Source organism: Anomaloglossus baeobatrachus, chromosome 5 (genome assembly GCF_048569485.1).
Source record: "Anomaloglossus baeobatrachus isolate aAnoBae1 chromosome 5, aAnoBae1.hap1, whole genome shotgun sequence".
Classification (NCBI taxonomy): Eukaryota; Metazoa; Chordata; class Amphibia; order Anura; family Aromobatidae; genus Anomaloglossus; species Anomaloglossus baeobatrachus.
The window spans coordinates 416236479-416253311 of NC_134357.1; the positions used below are offsets into that span (position 1 = coordinate 416236479).

The 16833-nt window shown below is 47.2% G+C and overlaps 1 protein-coding gene across 2 annotated transcripts in view; it reads right to left on the reverse strand.

Annotated features, from left to right (window-relative positions):
* The window catches only part of ACE (angiotensin I converting enzyme), a 67638-nt gene that overhangs the window by 41748 nt on the left and 9057 nt on the right, over positions 1 to 16833 (reverse strand). For both annotated transcript variants that reach the window (XM_075350269.1, XM_075350270.1), the window contains exon 2: positions 5429 to 5590. In XM_075350269.1, coding sequence (XP_075206384.1) covers positions 5429 to 5590 — 162 coding nt within the window. The remainder of the gene's footprint in view (positions 1 to 5428; positions 5591 to 16833) is intronic.

Below are 16833 nucleotides of genomic sequence, written 5' to 3' on the forward strand. Positions count from 1 at the left end.
TTATATTAGCAATTTGTGAAGTATGAGCGACAGCCTACAATTTTGTTATCAAATTAGTTCTTTAACCAATGCTTGGCCACCCATAACACTGTGTGCAGCCTGCACATTGGACTGACGTTATAAACTACAGAGACACTTGCAGGTGATTTGGGCATGGGGGTAGAATCTGGCTGTGTGACAGCTAGTTCCTCGCCCCTTACAGAAACCAGAAATTTGTTTCCACCTGATCTACTAAATTTATATACACACACACACACACACACACACACACACACACACAACTCTGAACCCCACCAATTGTAATATGTTCCTGACCCAGTGATCGCTGCGTGAAGGGAGCAGGAGCCGTTAAATCCTACATTTCCCCTGTCACTGAGGCTGACTTAAATACACAATAGAAAATGTATTCTTTCAATGCCCCCCCAAAAAGGGCTTTAAGTGGAACTGAAGGCAAAGATTCTAATTTTGGGTTTTGTCTATGGTAGGTGCTAACAAAAACAAAACATGCCTAGTCAGAAGCAGGGAAAGTGGTCTGGTCTTGGATTTTGGGTAAGTGAAATGTGTTTCTGCTGGAAAATCTGATTAATAATGCAGCATGAGATGGAGACCACCATTCCACTTGCCCCTTTTTCTCTGCTTCAAGTACAAGGCTGAGGAGCCATATGATGCTGTTCATATAGAGGGCTCACACTGTCTCAGTCCAGCAACCAAATTGCTTAGAGAGTTAAACATGCATATTCCTGGATGAAACAAGGAATATTGTGATGGGGAGAATTGCTCAGCCGATCATGCTTCATGAACATTCTGCCTTGGGCACCAGGTAACCTTCTCCTGCCCCAATTTACGGTATGCATAACTACTGAGTGCAACCTCCATGTGCCCAGAGAAAACCATCGTACAACAAGGGAAGGCAAATTCTGACCTGGTACAATGGCCTTGGTTTACCCCTAGGATGAGACTTAGTTTTTTTTTTTGCTTTGTTTTTCTTAAAATATAGCAACATCATGATACTACTAAGGCAGGCCGTACCATTTTAGAAGCAATATATGGATGAACTAGAAAACACTAGTTATCTGCAGTAACAGTGTTCATGTTCTATGGCAGTTTTGATAAGCCAACAATCTGCACTGTCACGCAAACCTAATGACACAGGACTTCGTAACTGATGATGTGCAACGTACAATCCACTGAATGAACCTCCTGTCCTAAAAAGGGGGTCATGATAAACTTTTAAGCAGTTATCACTAGGGGGTGGGGGGGGGGGTGGGGGGACAAAAAAAAAAAAACAAAAAAAAACCAAAAAACCACCCACATCACAATCAACCCGCACACTACTTTGTGGATGAAAACATTGATTTTTTTTTTATACACTTGTGAACTCATCCTAAATGATAATCTATCACCTTGAATTCTGTGTCTACCAGCTAACTTCCACCCCCCCACCCCCCCCAGACATTTGTGCTGCTTTTCGGCCGTCTTTTCATAGGCCATATCTAGCAGATGTCCTGTAATCATATCTGTAGACCTAGAGTCTGAAGTTATAGTTACATGTATGTGGGTGTCCTATTTCAATGTCAGTTTACCCTGCCTCACTCTTGTTTCATATGCAATAATGTTTCCATTTATATATACTTATGGTCTCTTTAAATCATGCTGTGGTCCTCTATCTCCTATTGGTCTTGATTCTATTTTCAGGTTTTTGTGTCCCCCCCCCTCCCTATGGAGGCTGACACTTGTTTTTATTTTTTTTTTTAATTCAAACTAAACGGTCATTTGGGCTACTGAAGGTAATTATTTTGGCTTCATAGACTTAACGCGCACCAATCACCTATATAACCTAGTGCCAGTATAGCACTGGCTTTATCATGCTGATTCTATACATACTGTACCTTTAGGTGTCAGCTAGGATGTATAGGTTTTGAAACAAGCAAGGCCTATATAGAATCAGCATGATCGTGCCATTATAGCACTGGCTTTATGTTATATGTGAAAATCCTGGTGATTGGTGCACTTTAATGGTTTATTTTATTGCACAAGTTTTACATTTTAGTCGTCAAATAATAGTGGATAGTTCAGTCATTTAAGCCATCTATACAAGTTCAATAATACAAAGCGAAGAACTAAATGAATTGACAGGAAAAAAGACAAAGAACACTGGTTCATGGCAAGCATCAGCCATCCTAAGACATCTATATTGACATGCAGGTCATAGGTAGCTGAATAAAGTGATACCTTAATGTCTGCAATTAGATTTTTTTTATGCCAGAGAAAGTTTTTTTTTTTTTTTTGCTTTATGTAAATGAGCTGTTCCAGGCTATGGACTAGACACTGGGTGGTCTAGTGGAAAAGAGCTACCCGCCCAGGGGGTCAGGCAGACTGGTGGGAGGGACATAGTCTAGTAGCTGCCAAAGAGTGAGGAGCTGGGGAGTAGCAGCTCCCAGGAGTTCAGTAGTAGCAGTCAGAAGAGCTGAGGGAGTTGTAGCTCTCTGCGTGACTTTGGTTGGGTCACAGACAGTGGTCTGGGACCGGAGGAGTCGGAGACCCGGTTGCAGGGTGTTGGAGAAGGGTGCACCAACTTAGTTTTGGAGAATGCTCGGCACCAGAGAGTCCAGGAACTGGACCGGTACTAAGCACGGCGGAGTACAGGACCATAGATCAGGGAGTAGCTTCACGCAACCTGAATTCACCTGTGGAGGATAGTCTCTTTATAAAACTTTCCCCAAAAGCTCAGAAATCGAAGACACCAACACAAGAGGGAGTGTGTGGGGGTGGGGAGGGGGGGGGGAGAATAGGGCTTTCCAGCTTATGCAGCCTACAGAAATCCCAAGTGTTAGCCATCAAGAGCATACCTCCACTATTTTAATATAGGGGGCAGGACCCTGACCGCTTCAGGGTCACTTAGGAACTTCTACAATTGTGCATGGAGGCAGGCTCCGGACCACTAAGCGGTACCAGTGGTGACAGATACCCGAACAAGCTCCCGAGTGGCAGTGGCACCTAGAAATTTGGTTTACTTCTGTGTCAGAGTCTGCTTAATGACTGTGCCAACATCCACACAGCCCGAGTGAGTACACTGCACACCCTGAGTCCTGGGGTCTCCCCTACCCGTGGAGAGATCACCATCTGGCTCCCCTTACCGTGAACCATGGATGGCGTCATGAACTACCCCTTGTAAATAACCGCCCCTTTACATTTGAAGTGGCTGCAAGCAGAAGGAAAGAAGAAGACAAAAAATAAAGAAGTGGTGACAGGTTTCTATTATACTTTTCCTCTCATTGTCCCACTCCTAGTTTTAGCTTATAAATACAGAGGTAAAATACTGTCCAAATGCTCAACATGTACACATGGTCTTGGGGATGAAATCATATTACCCTCCCCAGTCATCCCTGGGTCTTAAAGTTCTAAGCCCAAGAGAGTTTGAGGTATGCAGGAGTTGTCCTGAAGAATCAACAATTTATTATTGTCTCAACATTTATGCATGCTAGATAATGTTAAAATTAGTACCTTGAATCACCAGAAAGTGTTAAAGTGTTCTTAAAGTGCTGTAGCTGACAAGCCTACTGCATTATCAGAATATCTCTGTAAAATCAGCCAGCCAAACATGTGGATTTTTTTCAAGAGTGCCTGACCAATGTGCACGAGGACCTCCTAACAGATGTAGGATGGAGAAGACACACACAGACATGTTCCCCTGTCGCTCCAGTCAGAGCGTCCTCCCATTCTGTGCTCAGCACAGCAGTGACTTCACCGTGCTCTGCCGCACTGAGATGTTGAGTACAGGCATGGGTGAGGGGTTAGGGCCCCAAACCTGCCGAGCCCGGTCACAATTGCGACCTGTTACGCCCCTGTCTACAGCCTCCTAATAAACATGCATGGTCCTTCATGGAGGATTGGAAATATTCCAGCAGAAGGATTGTCATGATTTAAACCAAAATGCCCAAACCCCGCTTCCTATTTTGTCTGCTGCCAAGGAGCAGTAGAGAAGTCCTCCCAAATGTGACCATTGGCTGAATCTACCAATTTTTCGTCAATGGGTGTGGGCAAGGCCGTTGTATCTTCCAATTGCACTTTTACTAAATATACACCCATATATTCTTTGGTGCTGGGTAAATAGAACAAACATTAATATGTAAGATCATACAGTCAGTTGCAGCTACTGGAGTTTAGAGAAAAATGATTCAAGCATTTAATGAGTCTAAAGACTGACAATTCCTGACATTTCTTGCCATGCTTCTTATGTCTGTTCAAGGTCAGAACATGCTCCAACCTCACAATAACAGCCATGAATGGGATGAATGGGGGCTGTTAAATGCCTGAATAGAAGGAGCAGTCACTAATCCCTCCCACATTTATGTAGACGGCAAAGTAAGGTATATATGGAATATTCTACATTATGTTCAAGTCAAGAGTAAGATCTGGTGTTTGCTTCAGATATAGCATTGGCACTTTTTTAAAAAAAATTGTTAAATTCGGATTTTAATTTTAAAAGAGCAAACACTATCTGGATTTGGGAATTTTGATTTTCAGATATTAGATTCGATATGGAGAGGGGAACAGTCATTAAAAATAAAAACCTGTACTTTGTGCTAAAACAAAAAAAAAAAAAACAAAAAACAAAAAACACAAAGACAACCCCAAAACCCCCTCAGCTTATTTTAGAAGGTTACCCACCTCTACCCAATTAACATCTCAATTGTAGGATGTCTGATTGAAGAGAATACCGTACTAAGTTTGAGGCTGGACGACTTATCAAAAGGATCAAGGAATCCCCATTTCAGACACTTGGGCCCCATGCATTTTTTTTATGCATTTTGTGGTGACCTTTTAGTAACCAAACTGCATGTGTGTCCTTCCCCAGCAAAGTTGCTCTGGAAGACCTGGCGGTGGTTTCCTATGGAGTCTGCCCAGGAAAGCTCTTGAGGCATGCAGTCATCCAAAAAGACACTTAATGTCTTAATTTACAAGGAATCCTGGTAGTAAATGTGGTTGCTATAAGTAATAAGGGGGGGGAATATTTTAAGATCAGCCCATTAAGGAAACTGACATTCATATTATCCAGCCGTTTCTGTTGTGTGGGAATGTACCCCAAGAGTATGTACTCATGGAATCTATTATACATGGGCATACCCACTGGGTTTTCCAATGGGATGACCGTTAAAGGTTTTTCCTATTAAAGTTCATTTTTAAAATTTTAAGATCTATTGATTTAAAAACAAGTTCCACAAATGTATCTCAAATACTCCTGTGCTGACACAATGTGTCCCTGCCATGTACTATATAATGGCAGGGTTTTAAAAAAAAAAAAAAATATATAAATAGATGTTAGTGGGGGGGAAAAAAAAAAAAAAAAAAAAGTTCAGAACAGGGAAATTAGAAGTTCCGTGTGTATTAACAAGATAGGTGTGTAGTAGAGTGTAAGGGCACTTACCAGATTACGTTCACTTTCATTAAGGTTTGCAATGCCCAGTGTCCAGATAGACTCGATTATTTTTTTCAGCTGAACATCTGTAAAATTGGTGTTACCGAAAAGTTCCTTGGCTTTTTTCCCCCAGACATAATTAAATTCCTGTTCTATACCAGCAGCTTCCACCTGAAAACAAATAAATCAGTGATTACATAGTCATAAGCCATTTATCACCTTTCACACTAAACATTTTGCAAAACAGTAGTGAATCTTACATGTACGCCTGAAAAATTTAAGTGACAGGTGTATAAGAGGGGGACCCAAGCTATCGTAGTACGTTCCTACGCGTGAAGACTCCAACCGCATTATATTGCAGTTCGTAAGGGGCGGACTTGCAGATAACCGGGACAGTGTTGTCTGTTTTGAAGTCAGGTTCCGAGACGGATGCCGGTGCCCATACAAGTCTATGGGGACCAGAACCCAGCAGTTAAAAATGGTGTTAGAAGGGGGTAGGAGCAAGTGCACTGTACATACAATGGCTCCATTGCAGCTATACACTGCTTCCAGGCCACCCATTCCCTTTTGGGGCTGCTCATTACATATGTGCCACTTTCCCCACCCATCGGCATCTGATTGGAAGCATCAGGCAGTCTGTCACACAGGCTGGGAGTGCGTCTGACCGCAACCAATCACCGGCACCATCTGCGGGTCTATATTATACAGCAAGAAAAAAAAATTTGAAGTAGTGTCCCCCATATGATACTCATCACAGAAAGCATATGGCTACAGGATTCAGCCCCCAGCTGTGCATCAGAATAAGAGGAACTGCATGTGACTTTTAAAATAAAAGACATGCACATGTGGCGCCCTGGACAAGCCAGGTAGTCACAGGTACTACAACACACCCCGGTTAGGTACACCAAAGCCAAACATAAAATCCTTGTTGCCTTCCTCCAGGGGCTGATGTCCACACCAGGGGGTGGGCCAGGCGGTTGGTCCCGCCCACCGAGGAGTTCACAGTCCTGGAGGCGGGAAAAGGAGGTAGTTGAGTTTTGAGGTTTGAAGTGAAAGGAAGTGAAGTGGTAGAGGAGCAGACCGAAAGCGGTCCGGGTGTGTGGCCCGGACGGTACAGCAAGGTTGGCAGACAGTGGTGACAGTCTGCAGGAGAGGCTGATTGGAGCGAACCGAAAGGACCGTGGACGGGCGGTGGCCTGGCGGTACCGGACCGGCGAGCAAAGAGAAGCCAGCACCATCCGGCAGGGCTTACGGACCCCGACAAGGCTAGGAGTTGCCGTCCAATTTGTCAAATCCGTTAGCGAAGGGAACCTCATGGGTTTCCCAGCAGTCAAGTCCCGATAGAAGGTGATAGCTCAACCCGTGAAGGGAAACAGTCACCGCCAAGGCTAAAGTTCCCAGGGCCAGAGCCTGCGCGCAAAAGGGGCTCCTTCAGCACCCATCCAAGCTGGGGAGCGGGTTACTGGTGGGAACCCATTAGAACTGTACACTACACAGGGGCAGGGAAAGGCAGTCACCATCAACCTGCCGGGAGGAGAAACACCGCAGCCGTCTGTGGGACCCGTCCATCCAGCCGTTTGTTTTACCGGAGACTGTATTCGTTACTGGCTGAGTGAGTACCACCGTGCCGTGCGGCACAGCGCTGCCCCCGCACCTCACCAGGCCCCGTAACCCACCTGCCAAACATCCATCCCTCTCTCACCGGGCCCTGGGACAACCAACCCCCCTACCCACGGAGGGGAGAAACAACATCCAAGCTGCTCCCTGTCACTGCTTCCGGGATCCCCGTCCAGAGCAGCGGTGGTGTCACAACCGTGGGTGGCGTCACGGACAATATCCCTAAACCAAACCACACCCTTTCACTCACGGGCGAGGACCGCCGCTCAAGTCCCCGGGATCCGGCCCACCGCTCGAGCCACCACCGAGCAGCCAGAGCCCATGCAGTGGGTGAGTGCAGCGTCCCCTCCTCCGCCCGCGACACACACACAATTTTGATACCCAGCCATCGGAGTACACAGGCCCTGAGGCAGGAAAAACAAGTAGTGTAGATTAGTCTTGACAGTGAAGTGGAGTGGAGTTCAAGTGCAGACCTGTGTCCAGGTCTGCCCTAGACTAAACACCAGGTGTCTGGGTCGGAGCCCAGTCACCTCTGGCAAGGAGGCAGACGGTGGTGGCCGCCTGCAGGAGCTGGGATTACAGCCGGTGGAACCATAAGAACCGGGCACGGGTGGTGGCCCGCCAGTACCGAACCGGGGCACCAGGAGGGGTACTCAGACCCAGAAACAACTGGACCGAATCAACTGATTGAGGACTGGACTTTAGGCCCTTTCCCACCTAAGACCTGACTGAAGGCAACAGCCCAACCATAGGAATAGAAAGCCACCGCCCAGGCATAGAGATCCCACGGGCCAGCGTCTGCGGGCAAAAAGGGCTCTTCTGGCACACAAAGCTGGGGAGCGGACCACCATTGCTCAGGCATAGGAGTCATCATTACATTAAAAGTGAGGTGCAGGAGAAAGGCGGAAACCACCAACCTGAAAAGGGGAGAAGCGCAGCCGGCTGCGTGCACCGTCCACCATCTTGTTTGGTTTACCAGAGACTCTAGTGAGTGGGTCTGTCATGTGAGTGCAACAGTGCCCTTGGGCCGCGCACAGCACTGCACCGCTACGCCCTCCCCCAGCCTCTCACCCCACGGGCCCATCACCCCCTGTCCATGGAGGGGGTTAACACCAAATTGCGCAACACAGTCCCCGGGAGTCTAGTCAACGGCAGCAGTGGTGTCCATCTATTCACCACAACCCGTGGGTGGCATCACGAACTTAAACACCCAAACAACCGCGGCCCTGGCCGTGGACCACCCCACCGTAGATCACCACCCCCTTGAGAGCGACGTGACCCCGGGTCCATGAGGAGCTCGAGCCACCCACCGACGAGCACGGATCCGAGCGGCTCGGCAGCCAGCCGAGCCACGGGGCGGTACACATCCCGCTCAGCCTGGGTTCTCTACAGCTACATGGGATTCCATGGTCTGCCGTGAGTGCTGGAAACACCCAAGACCCGTTCCACGTTCACCAGGATTGGAGGGACCCCGAGCAAAAGGACACAGTGGGAACACCAGTGGTGACCTCGAATTGCTCGTGATCAGCTGAGGCCCATCACAGCAGTGGCCAGGCTCACTGAAGTCTGACGTTGGCTCGGTAGTTGCACCACCATGCAAACTTTAAATGGTGGCATGTTAGCATTTGGGGCCTCAATTAAAGTGTGGGCCTGGGAGAGAACACAAAACACATTTCTTAAACTGCCTTGAGTGTCTGGTGGACACCACAATACCAATATCTGTACACACCCCAAGAGGTTTCATGCTGTGTGTCCCAATCATGCATATGTACTGTTCAGATAAAAGCTGGCCATGACCAACGGTCCCGGTTAAGGCAGCACAGTGCTAGATGACTGAGCTGCTCAAACTGTCAATATGAGAAAAGCTGACAGACATTCTCTTTTCATTCAATGCGTTTGAAAAGGCCATTTGAATATTTAACTGATGACTCTTGCGCCACCTATTGGATGAAGCAATCCTTAATATCAAGTCTTTATTGAGTCTTGTCACATGACCTGGGGTAAGAAGCCACACCAGAAACTCCATTTCCAGACAGGTTTTTTGGGATGCTGCAAGAGTTTGTGTGCTTATAATCTCTAGAGAGGCAGTTCCCATATTTATATACCTAGGGGAGCATTGCATGGCCCATTAATCTTATCCTGGCTTGGTCAGCGCTCCATAAAGGAGAAAAGGTTAAGAGTCATAAACCAGATTATATGATTTAAAAAAAAAAAAAAAAAAACAAAAAAAAACGAACCAGTCATGTAAAATTAGAAGAAAAAAAAGCCATTAACCTGCAGATATGGGGTTAATGGCATTGTAAACCTGCCTGTCTGACGCACTGAAAGCTCTGGAAGCCAAAGGCTGCCAGGAGGTGCAGAGGTGTGACCAGAGCAGTTGACCGACAGCAAGTTCATCAGCGCATCAGTACAGAGTTGGCTGTCAGTTCTGAGGTATCCTTTCAGCTGATGCGCAGTGTATACTGGGCGGTGACCAAAACTGCTCCAGCCATTGCCTGACTGAATTCCAGAGGAATAGTAGATTCTCTCCCAATAGCCAGGTTGCCAGTGCAGCGGATGGGTAGTTTTAGAATACTATTAGTCGCTTTTGCTGGTTCATTTACCTACATACATTCCCATTAAAAACCGGAGTCAAAAAAAAAAAAAAAGAAATTAATTCTGTGTGGCCCTAGTCTATGCATTAGATGAAAAATTTACTGAAGCCACCTTTTATGTCAGGGCCACCTGCCCATGTACTGCAGATTTAGGAGGGGGTAGGGATTCCAGACAAACATTCAGTCATAACACTAAGGGTATGACCGCACTTTACGTTTCCACCTGCATTTTAGGTCTGTTTTGAGATGCACCTTTTTCATGCCAAAATGCATGCGTTTTGGTTTTCCAGCAAAGTCTATGGAAAATGGGGATTTCTAGATCGCACTTTACATTTAAAAACGCAGCGTTTGGGGGGGGGGGGGGGCGCGTGTCCGGAACTCCATGGTGCATGACGTCTGAGGACTGAGCTCCGTCACCCAGGATCATCTTAGCACATTTAGGCTAGTTTCACACTTGCGTTCAGCGCATTCCGTCAGTATGGAGACTAGCGCAGTCCGTTAACGCACTGTGCTATTCTCCATAGACTTGTATGGATGACGCACTGTAACGCAAGTGTCTGCGTTGCATCCGCAGGGTCGTTATTTTGACGCTGCGTTGGGCGGATGGAATGCAGCATGTAACGTTTTTCTGCGCTTGGCAGAGTGTCAAAAAAATGCAACCTGCAGGAATCAGTTAGGCGTCTGTTTTTATAATGGACGCCTATGGTGGCGGATTCCGTTAGAATGCGTCATTTGACGGATTCCGTTAACGCAGCTGTCTTTACACAACTGCGCATGCTCAGATGTGTAAAGTCAAGGAAAAAAAAAAAAAAAACTACAACGGATTGCGTTATTTTGTACGATCTGTAGCATGCGTTGTGCCACTATATGCAACGCATCCGTTGCATGCGTCACACAACGCAATGCTATGGATCCCGTCCAACGCAAGTGTGAAACTAGCCTTACATAAGCTTGGAGGAGTCACAATGGGGAAAAAGAAACCCCCAAAGAATGCTAAAGATCCAGGGACCCCAACGCCACTCACCCTGGACTCATTTGACAAGGGAGCCGCTGGGGGACAGGAACAGGAGGCCGCATGGACAGCAGGAGTGATTCATCATCTTCCTCCCCAGACGAGTGGCGGTGAATGAAGAGGGGACAGCGCGGGGATCGCCTGCATGTGACGAGAAAGGCGGAAGCAGCGAGGAGCAAGGACCTGTGGATGTCGGCGGGCGGGCGGTCTCCCTCGTGGACAAGATGGCGATGGTGGAGAAGACGCGCAGTCACTCACCTGCAGCCCAGCGGAAGCGGTGAGCCAGATGATACGCCATGTCCCCGACCCACCACGCCAGGTGAGCAACTGACTGTCTCCCTTGAGACGAGCCCTGGCAGCCAGGCAGAGACGGGGATAACGATGCCGCCCCTCCCTCCCCTGGAGGTATTAGAGCGCGGCGGCGGCTGGAGCCCTGCAGCACACGTAGACGCTGGGCTGGGAGACACAGGTGACAGAGTGGGCTGCTGGAGGTCTGGTGCTGGGAGGCAGTGGCTCTGGGGGATCAGAGGCCCAAGCGGAGGGTGACAGGGAGGCATTGGAGGCCAGAAAAACTTACAGATTGCTGGAGTCCCCCAGCCCCCATGGGACAATACAATATACTATACAATACTATAATGAACGGGAATGATTCCCTGTCTTTCCCACTGGAGCCACCAATGTTACAAAACGAGACCCTCACCCCCAGGCCCCAAAGAGCCCATAAGCCAACCAGGGGTCAGGGGCTGCAGGGCTTGGGTCCTATGGACCAATACAGAGGGGCCCCTGGGTCGCCCTTTGACCCTCTGTGTATAGCTGACACCAGGAAAAAGGCCCAGGAGAGTGCAGCGCCCAGCCCTTCTACCACTCAGCCTATGTACGTCCCTGCAGAATGGTGGAGCATGTTCGGCAGCTCCCTACCAAGACAGATTTTCAAACACTCATTTCGGAAGTAAAAAATGCTTGCCGATATGAAATGGCGGCGGTTCGGCAGGACGCCGTTTCTATCTCTAAGAATAAATCAGCTGGAAAACGATCATAATAATGAAGCTAGAACCACCATCTGCCACCTCCAGTCCCAAACTTCCTCTCAAGCAGAGGTCATAAGGGAGCTACAGCGCCATATTGGAGGATTTGGACAACAGAGGCAGGCGCCATAATATACGGGTCAGGGGCGTGCCCGAGTCCCAAGCGAAGGAGGACGTTACGGCAATTTTGCAGACCATATTCAACTCGCTCCTGCAGCGGCCTCCTGACAACCCAATCTCCATGGATAGAGCGCACAGGGCCCTACGCCCTAAAAATCTGAAAGGGAATCCGAGAGATATTATCTGCCATATCATTGATATTCAACTCAAAGAAGAAATAATATACAAAGCACGACCGCCAAAACAAGTGATGTACCGAGGCACCAAAATTCAGTTATTTTAAGATCTCTCAGATAACATTACAGCAGCAGAAGGCCCTTCGCCCACTGTTGTTCCTGAAGGACAACATATTTACAGATGGGGGTTCCCGTTTAGCCTCACCGCACGGCGAGGGGAGACATTGGCTAGCCTTCAGATCCCCGCCGATCTTGAGCCTTTCTGCAGGGCCTTCGACCTTCCAGTACTGGACCTGCCAGACTGGACTATGCCCTAGCAGATGCCGCCGCTTCCTCAGACCTGGCAGTCTGCTACCACATCACGCAAGCGGCGATCCAAGAGCGCGAAGGAAGCAGAACCTACTTTATGTGATCTCCCGTGGAGATACGGTTACCTATAGCACGCATTTCTTCCTATTGGGTCTACTGTTTTCCATATCTTTGTGATTTTTCCTCTTTAGAAAATCCCAGGATGGGGAGGGGGGGGGGGAAATGGTTGGTTCGGGCCGATGTGTCTGGTTTGTGGAGTTTTGCCACTCACCCACTGGCAGAGTCGTACTAATTTAGTCGCACTTTAGTTTATGGTGCAGGTTATATTTGATATATTTCTCTATTTTGAGTAAATATAAGTAGACTGGTACTGGGATAGTGGACGGTTAATTTTGACTGTCATACACTTATCTCGGACTCAAAAATTCCTATCTCACAGTTAAACATGGTTATGTTTTTGGTTGTTATTGTATGTCTTGGTTATATCCACAGGTATGCAAATTACCACAGTATATTGGTTTTACCACAGAAGAGCCCATGGGGTACGCTTATCACACACTAAGCGAAACTATCAGACACTAGCCTTCACATTAGCATATGGCGAGGTCACGAGATGGCCAAGTTAATGAGCATTAATGTTAAGGGGTTGAACTCTGATGTTAAGAGGAGGTTGGCTCTCCAGGAGATGCGGAAATCAAGGGCTGCAGGAAACACTTCACAGTAAAAAAGTTTTTTAATTTCGCCCGCCATTGGTTTCCTCAATCCTTCTCAGCCACAAACGCAAAGAATAAAGCGGGGGTTGCCATATTGATTTCTCGCACATGCCAGTTTCAAAGTGCGAGGCAGATCCCTCTGGTCGCTTCCTGATTGTCCAGGGTACCTTAAATGGGAGACTTTTAATCCTATGTAACCTCTATGCTCCCAACACTAACCAAATTAGATTTGTTTCCTCTGTCCTGTCACGCCTTCCATCGGATCGTGGAGTCATGCTCATTATAGGGAGGGGGGGGGGGGGATTTTAATATGGTATTTTCGGAGACAGCAGACAGACTGCTTGCATCCTCACGCCCTGCAGGTGCACATAGACCACCACAATTATCTACTGGGTTCCGCAGACTGATCCGTAGACACCAGTTGTATGACCTCTGGAGAATAGACAAGCCAACAGCAAGACAATACACCTATTCACACACTCATAATTCACATAGTCGAATAGACTATTTTTTCGGCAATATCCCCACACTCAGAACACTTCAACAGGCACAAACTGGCAGTATCACCTGGTCAGACCATGCCCCCATACTCGTGTCTCTGGATCTAACAGCTGCCCCCCTAAAACGAACCCACTGGAGACTCAATGAGTCCTTATTGACTAATACTTCCTCTCGAGAATCCCTTCGCCAGGCCATACGGAAATTTTATGGAAAATTCTCAGTCCCTTCCATCCTTTCCGATGATATGGGAAGCCCACAAGGCAGTTATCAGGGGGGAGTGCATAGCGCTCTCCTCTAAGCATAAAAAGGACAACAACTTTACCGCCAATATGAAAGGGATCTACGAAGGGCAGAGGAGCATCTATGTGCCCATCCTACCAAAACTCGCCTGAAAGAAGTGATATATTTGAGATATAAATTAAAAGAGATTGCGCATGGGCACATAGAAAAACTCCGGTACTCCCACCAAAAATATTATGAATATGGGAATAAATCGCACACGATGCTAGCCAGAAAGCTTAGAGACCAAGCGATAGCTTCTGCTCCTTGTGCCATAAAAGACACTTCAGGCACTCCTCATTCCGACCCCATAAAAATAGCCCAATTGTTTCATGCATACTATACCTCTTTATACTCCATTCCACCGCCGTTTCCGATGACCCAGCCAGATAGAAAAAAAAAAAGAAAAAAAAAAAAATAGTGGATGATTATTTGACTGCCTGCCACCTCCCAAAATTATCTCAGGAGGCATTGGAAGAACTCAATCGGAAAATACCAGAGGAGAGCATCAAATTATCAAAGACCTACCAGGCTATAAAACCCTGGGCCCCGATGGGTTCACTTACCTATACTATAAGACCTTTGTAGAAGAGCTGTCTCCTCATCTGACACGTATCTTCAACCTTTTTATGGAGGGTGTAGACATTCCAAACACTTCTACACTCCTATTATTCCCAAAGCAGGTAGGGACCAAATGGATTGTGCGAGCTACTGCCCGATTAGCCTCTTAAATTCCGATCTTAAAATATTTACTAAATTGTTAGCTGAACGTCTAAATTGGCTCCCGCATCTGGTCCACAAAGACCAGGCGGGGTTTGTGCGCTACCGTCAGGTGGGAGACAACACTCGTAGGATTCTGGACCTGGTGGAGGTGGTGAATAGAGAGGGACTAGAAGCACTTCTCCTGGCTCTTGATGCGGAGAAGGCCTGCGACAGGCGGGACTAGTCCTACATGTTTTCTGTGTTGGGCCACTTTGGACTGTCGGGGCCATTTGTCTCTGCATTAAGAGGCTTATACTCATCACCAGCGGCGATAATTCGCCTCCCCCTTGCACATTCAGAATCCCCCTCTATGCGGAATGGGACTCGGCAGGGATACCCATTGTCCCCTCTGTTATATGTATTTAGCATTGAACCACTGGCGGCTCAAATCCGACTTAATCCAGACATCATGGGGGTTAAGGTTCGGGAAAAATCCTTTAAGGTGGCCCTATTTGCGGACGATGTCTTGCTGTCCCTGACTAATCTGGTCATCTCCCTACCAAACTTACATGCAGTCCTAGCCCAATATGCTAGGTTCTCTGTGTATAAACTCAACTCGGATAAAAACAGAGGCCTTACCCCCTCAATATTCCAGAGGCTAAATTACAGTCTCTAAAACAAAACTTTAAATATTCCTGGAGTTTGGATTCCCTGCGATACTTGGGAGTTAAAATAACCCCCAGTTATAAAACAATATACCAGGCAAATTTCTCACCCCTGATTCGAGATGTTGAAAATAGCATAAGGAAGTGGTCTTCCCTGCAGATCTCTCTCTCGGGTAAAATAGCCACAATAAAAATGTCAATAATCCCTAAATTTCTGTATTTGTTTGAAACACTCCCGATGCGGATTCCCATGGGAGTGCTGAAAAAGGTCCAGTCAATGCTTATGCAATTCATTTGGCATTCGGGAAGACACCGCATCCTGGACTCGGTCCTTTGTACACCTCGTACAAGGTGGGGGGGGCCTGTCGTGCCCGAATCTTATACTCTATTACTATTCTTCTCACTTGCGGACCTTGGCCTCCTGGACAACCTTGCCTGCCTATAACAAATGGACAGAGCTAGAGAAGCTATGGATGGCACCTTTTCACCCAGGCTCTCTAATCTGGGGTCGCCCTAGTGAAACTCCTTCCAAAAACCTTTTGGGCCCAATGGAGTTTAAAAGAAAATTGTGGCGGCAGTGTAGGATAAATTTCCAGCTGGCGACGCAGTCATCTGTTGACTCCTTTCGTGTTTACTCCGCACCTGACTTCAGGGGTGGTGGGGCAGTGGGCAAAAGCGGGCCTTTACTGCTTTCGTGATATAGTCAACCCAGTCACACTAAAATTAAAGCCATTTTCAGATCTACGACACCAATACAAATTACCTTTCCACCTATACACTTCTCATACCAACAGATAACACATTTCTTCTCAGACATGGGACAGATGACGGTACGTCGCCCTTCGGCATTTGAGACCCTCTGCTCGGGGAGTACTTCGACCAGGGGTCTAATCGCAGCCATTTATATCATATTGGTGGGTGGGCATTCATCAGATATAGTGAAGCACACATACATGAAGAGATGGGAGGGTTGGGTCAGACGACCTCTGTCGGATGTACTCTGGTCGGTGGTATGGGCTAGGACATTCCGGTCCTCAATCAGCACTCTCTATAAGGAGAATCAAGTTAAGGTCCTTATGACATGGTACCACACTCCAGAGCTCCTGCATAAGTTCGACCCCGCCTACCCAGATGTATGTTGGAGATGTGGACTTAGCGGAGCATCCTTATACCATATATTCTGGACATGCCCGGCTATCAATGGTTTTTGGGAGGAGGTGGAGTCCCTGATGAGTAGGCTGGTAGGTAGAAGTGTGGGTAGGGACCCAGTCGTGTACTTGCTAAATTCCCTACCGCCGTCTTTAAAGTAAACCTGAATTAAAATTACTACACAATATCCTCACAGCCGCCAAATGTGTAATATCACTATTCTGGAGAAGGTTGGCCCCACCGTCTCTCTCAGATCTCTATGCTCGGATAAAGGACGTTAGAAATATGGAGAGGTTGACAGCCCAGCTCCACAATACAATGGACGGTTTTACAGCAATATGGTCTTTATGGGATGACTTTGGAAATACTTTCCAAATTTGATGGCTGAATAAGTATTTAATGTACTTTAGTTGGTACTTCGGTTTTATACAAAACTGAGGAGATTTATGTACATATTTAGGGATCCCTTAATTATAATATTGAGCTCCTTCTCCTTTCCGAGTCAGATTTGTGATGTGAAGCTACTCACCCTTCACCTGATTTTTAATAGGT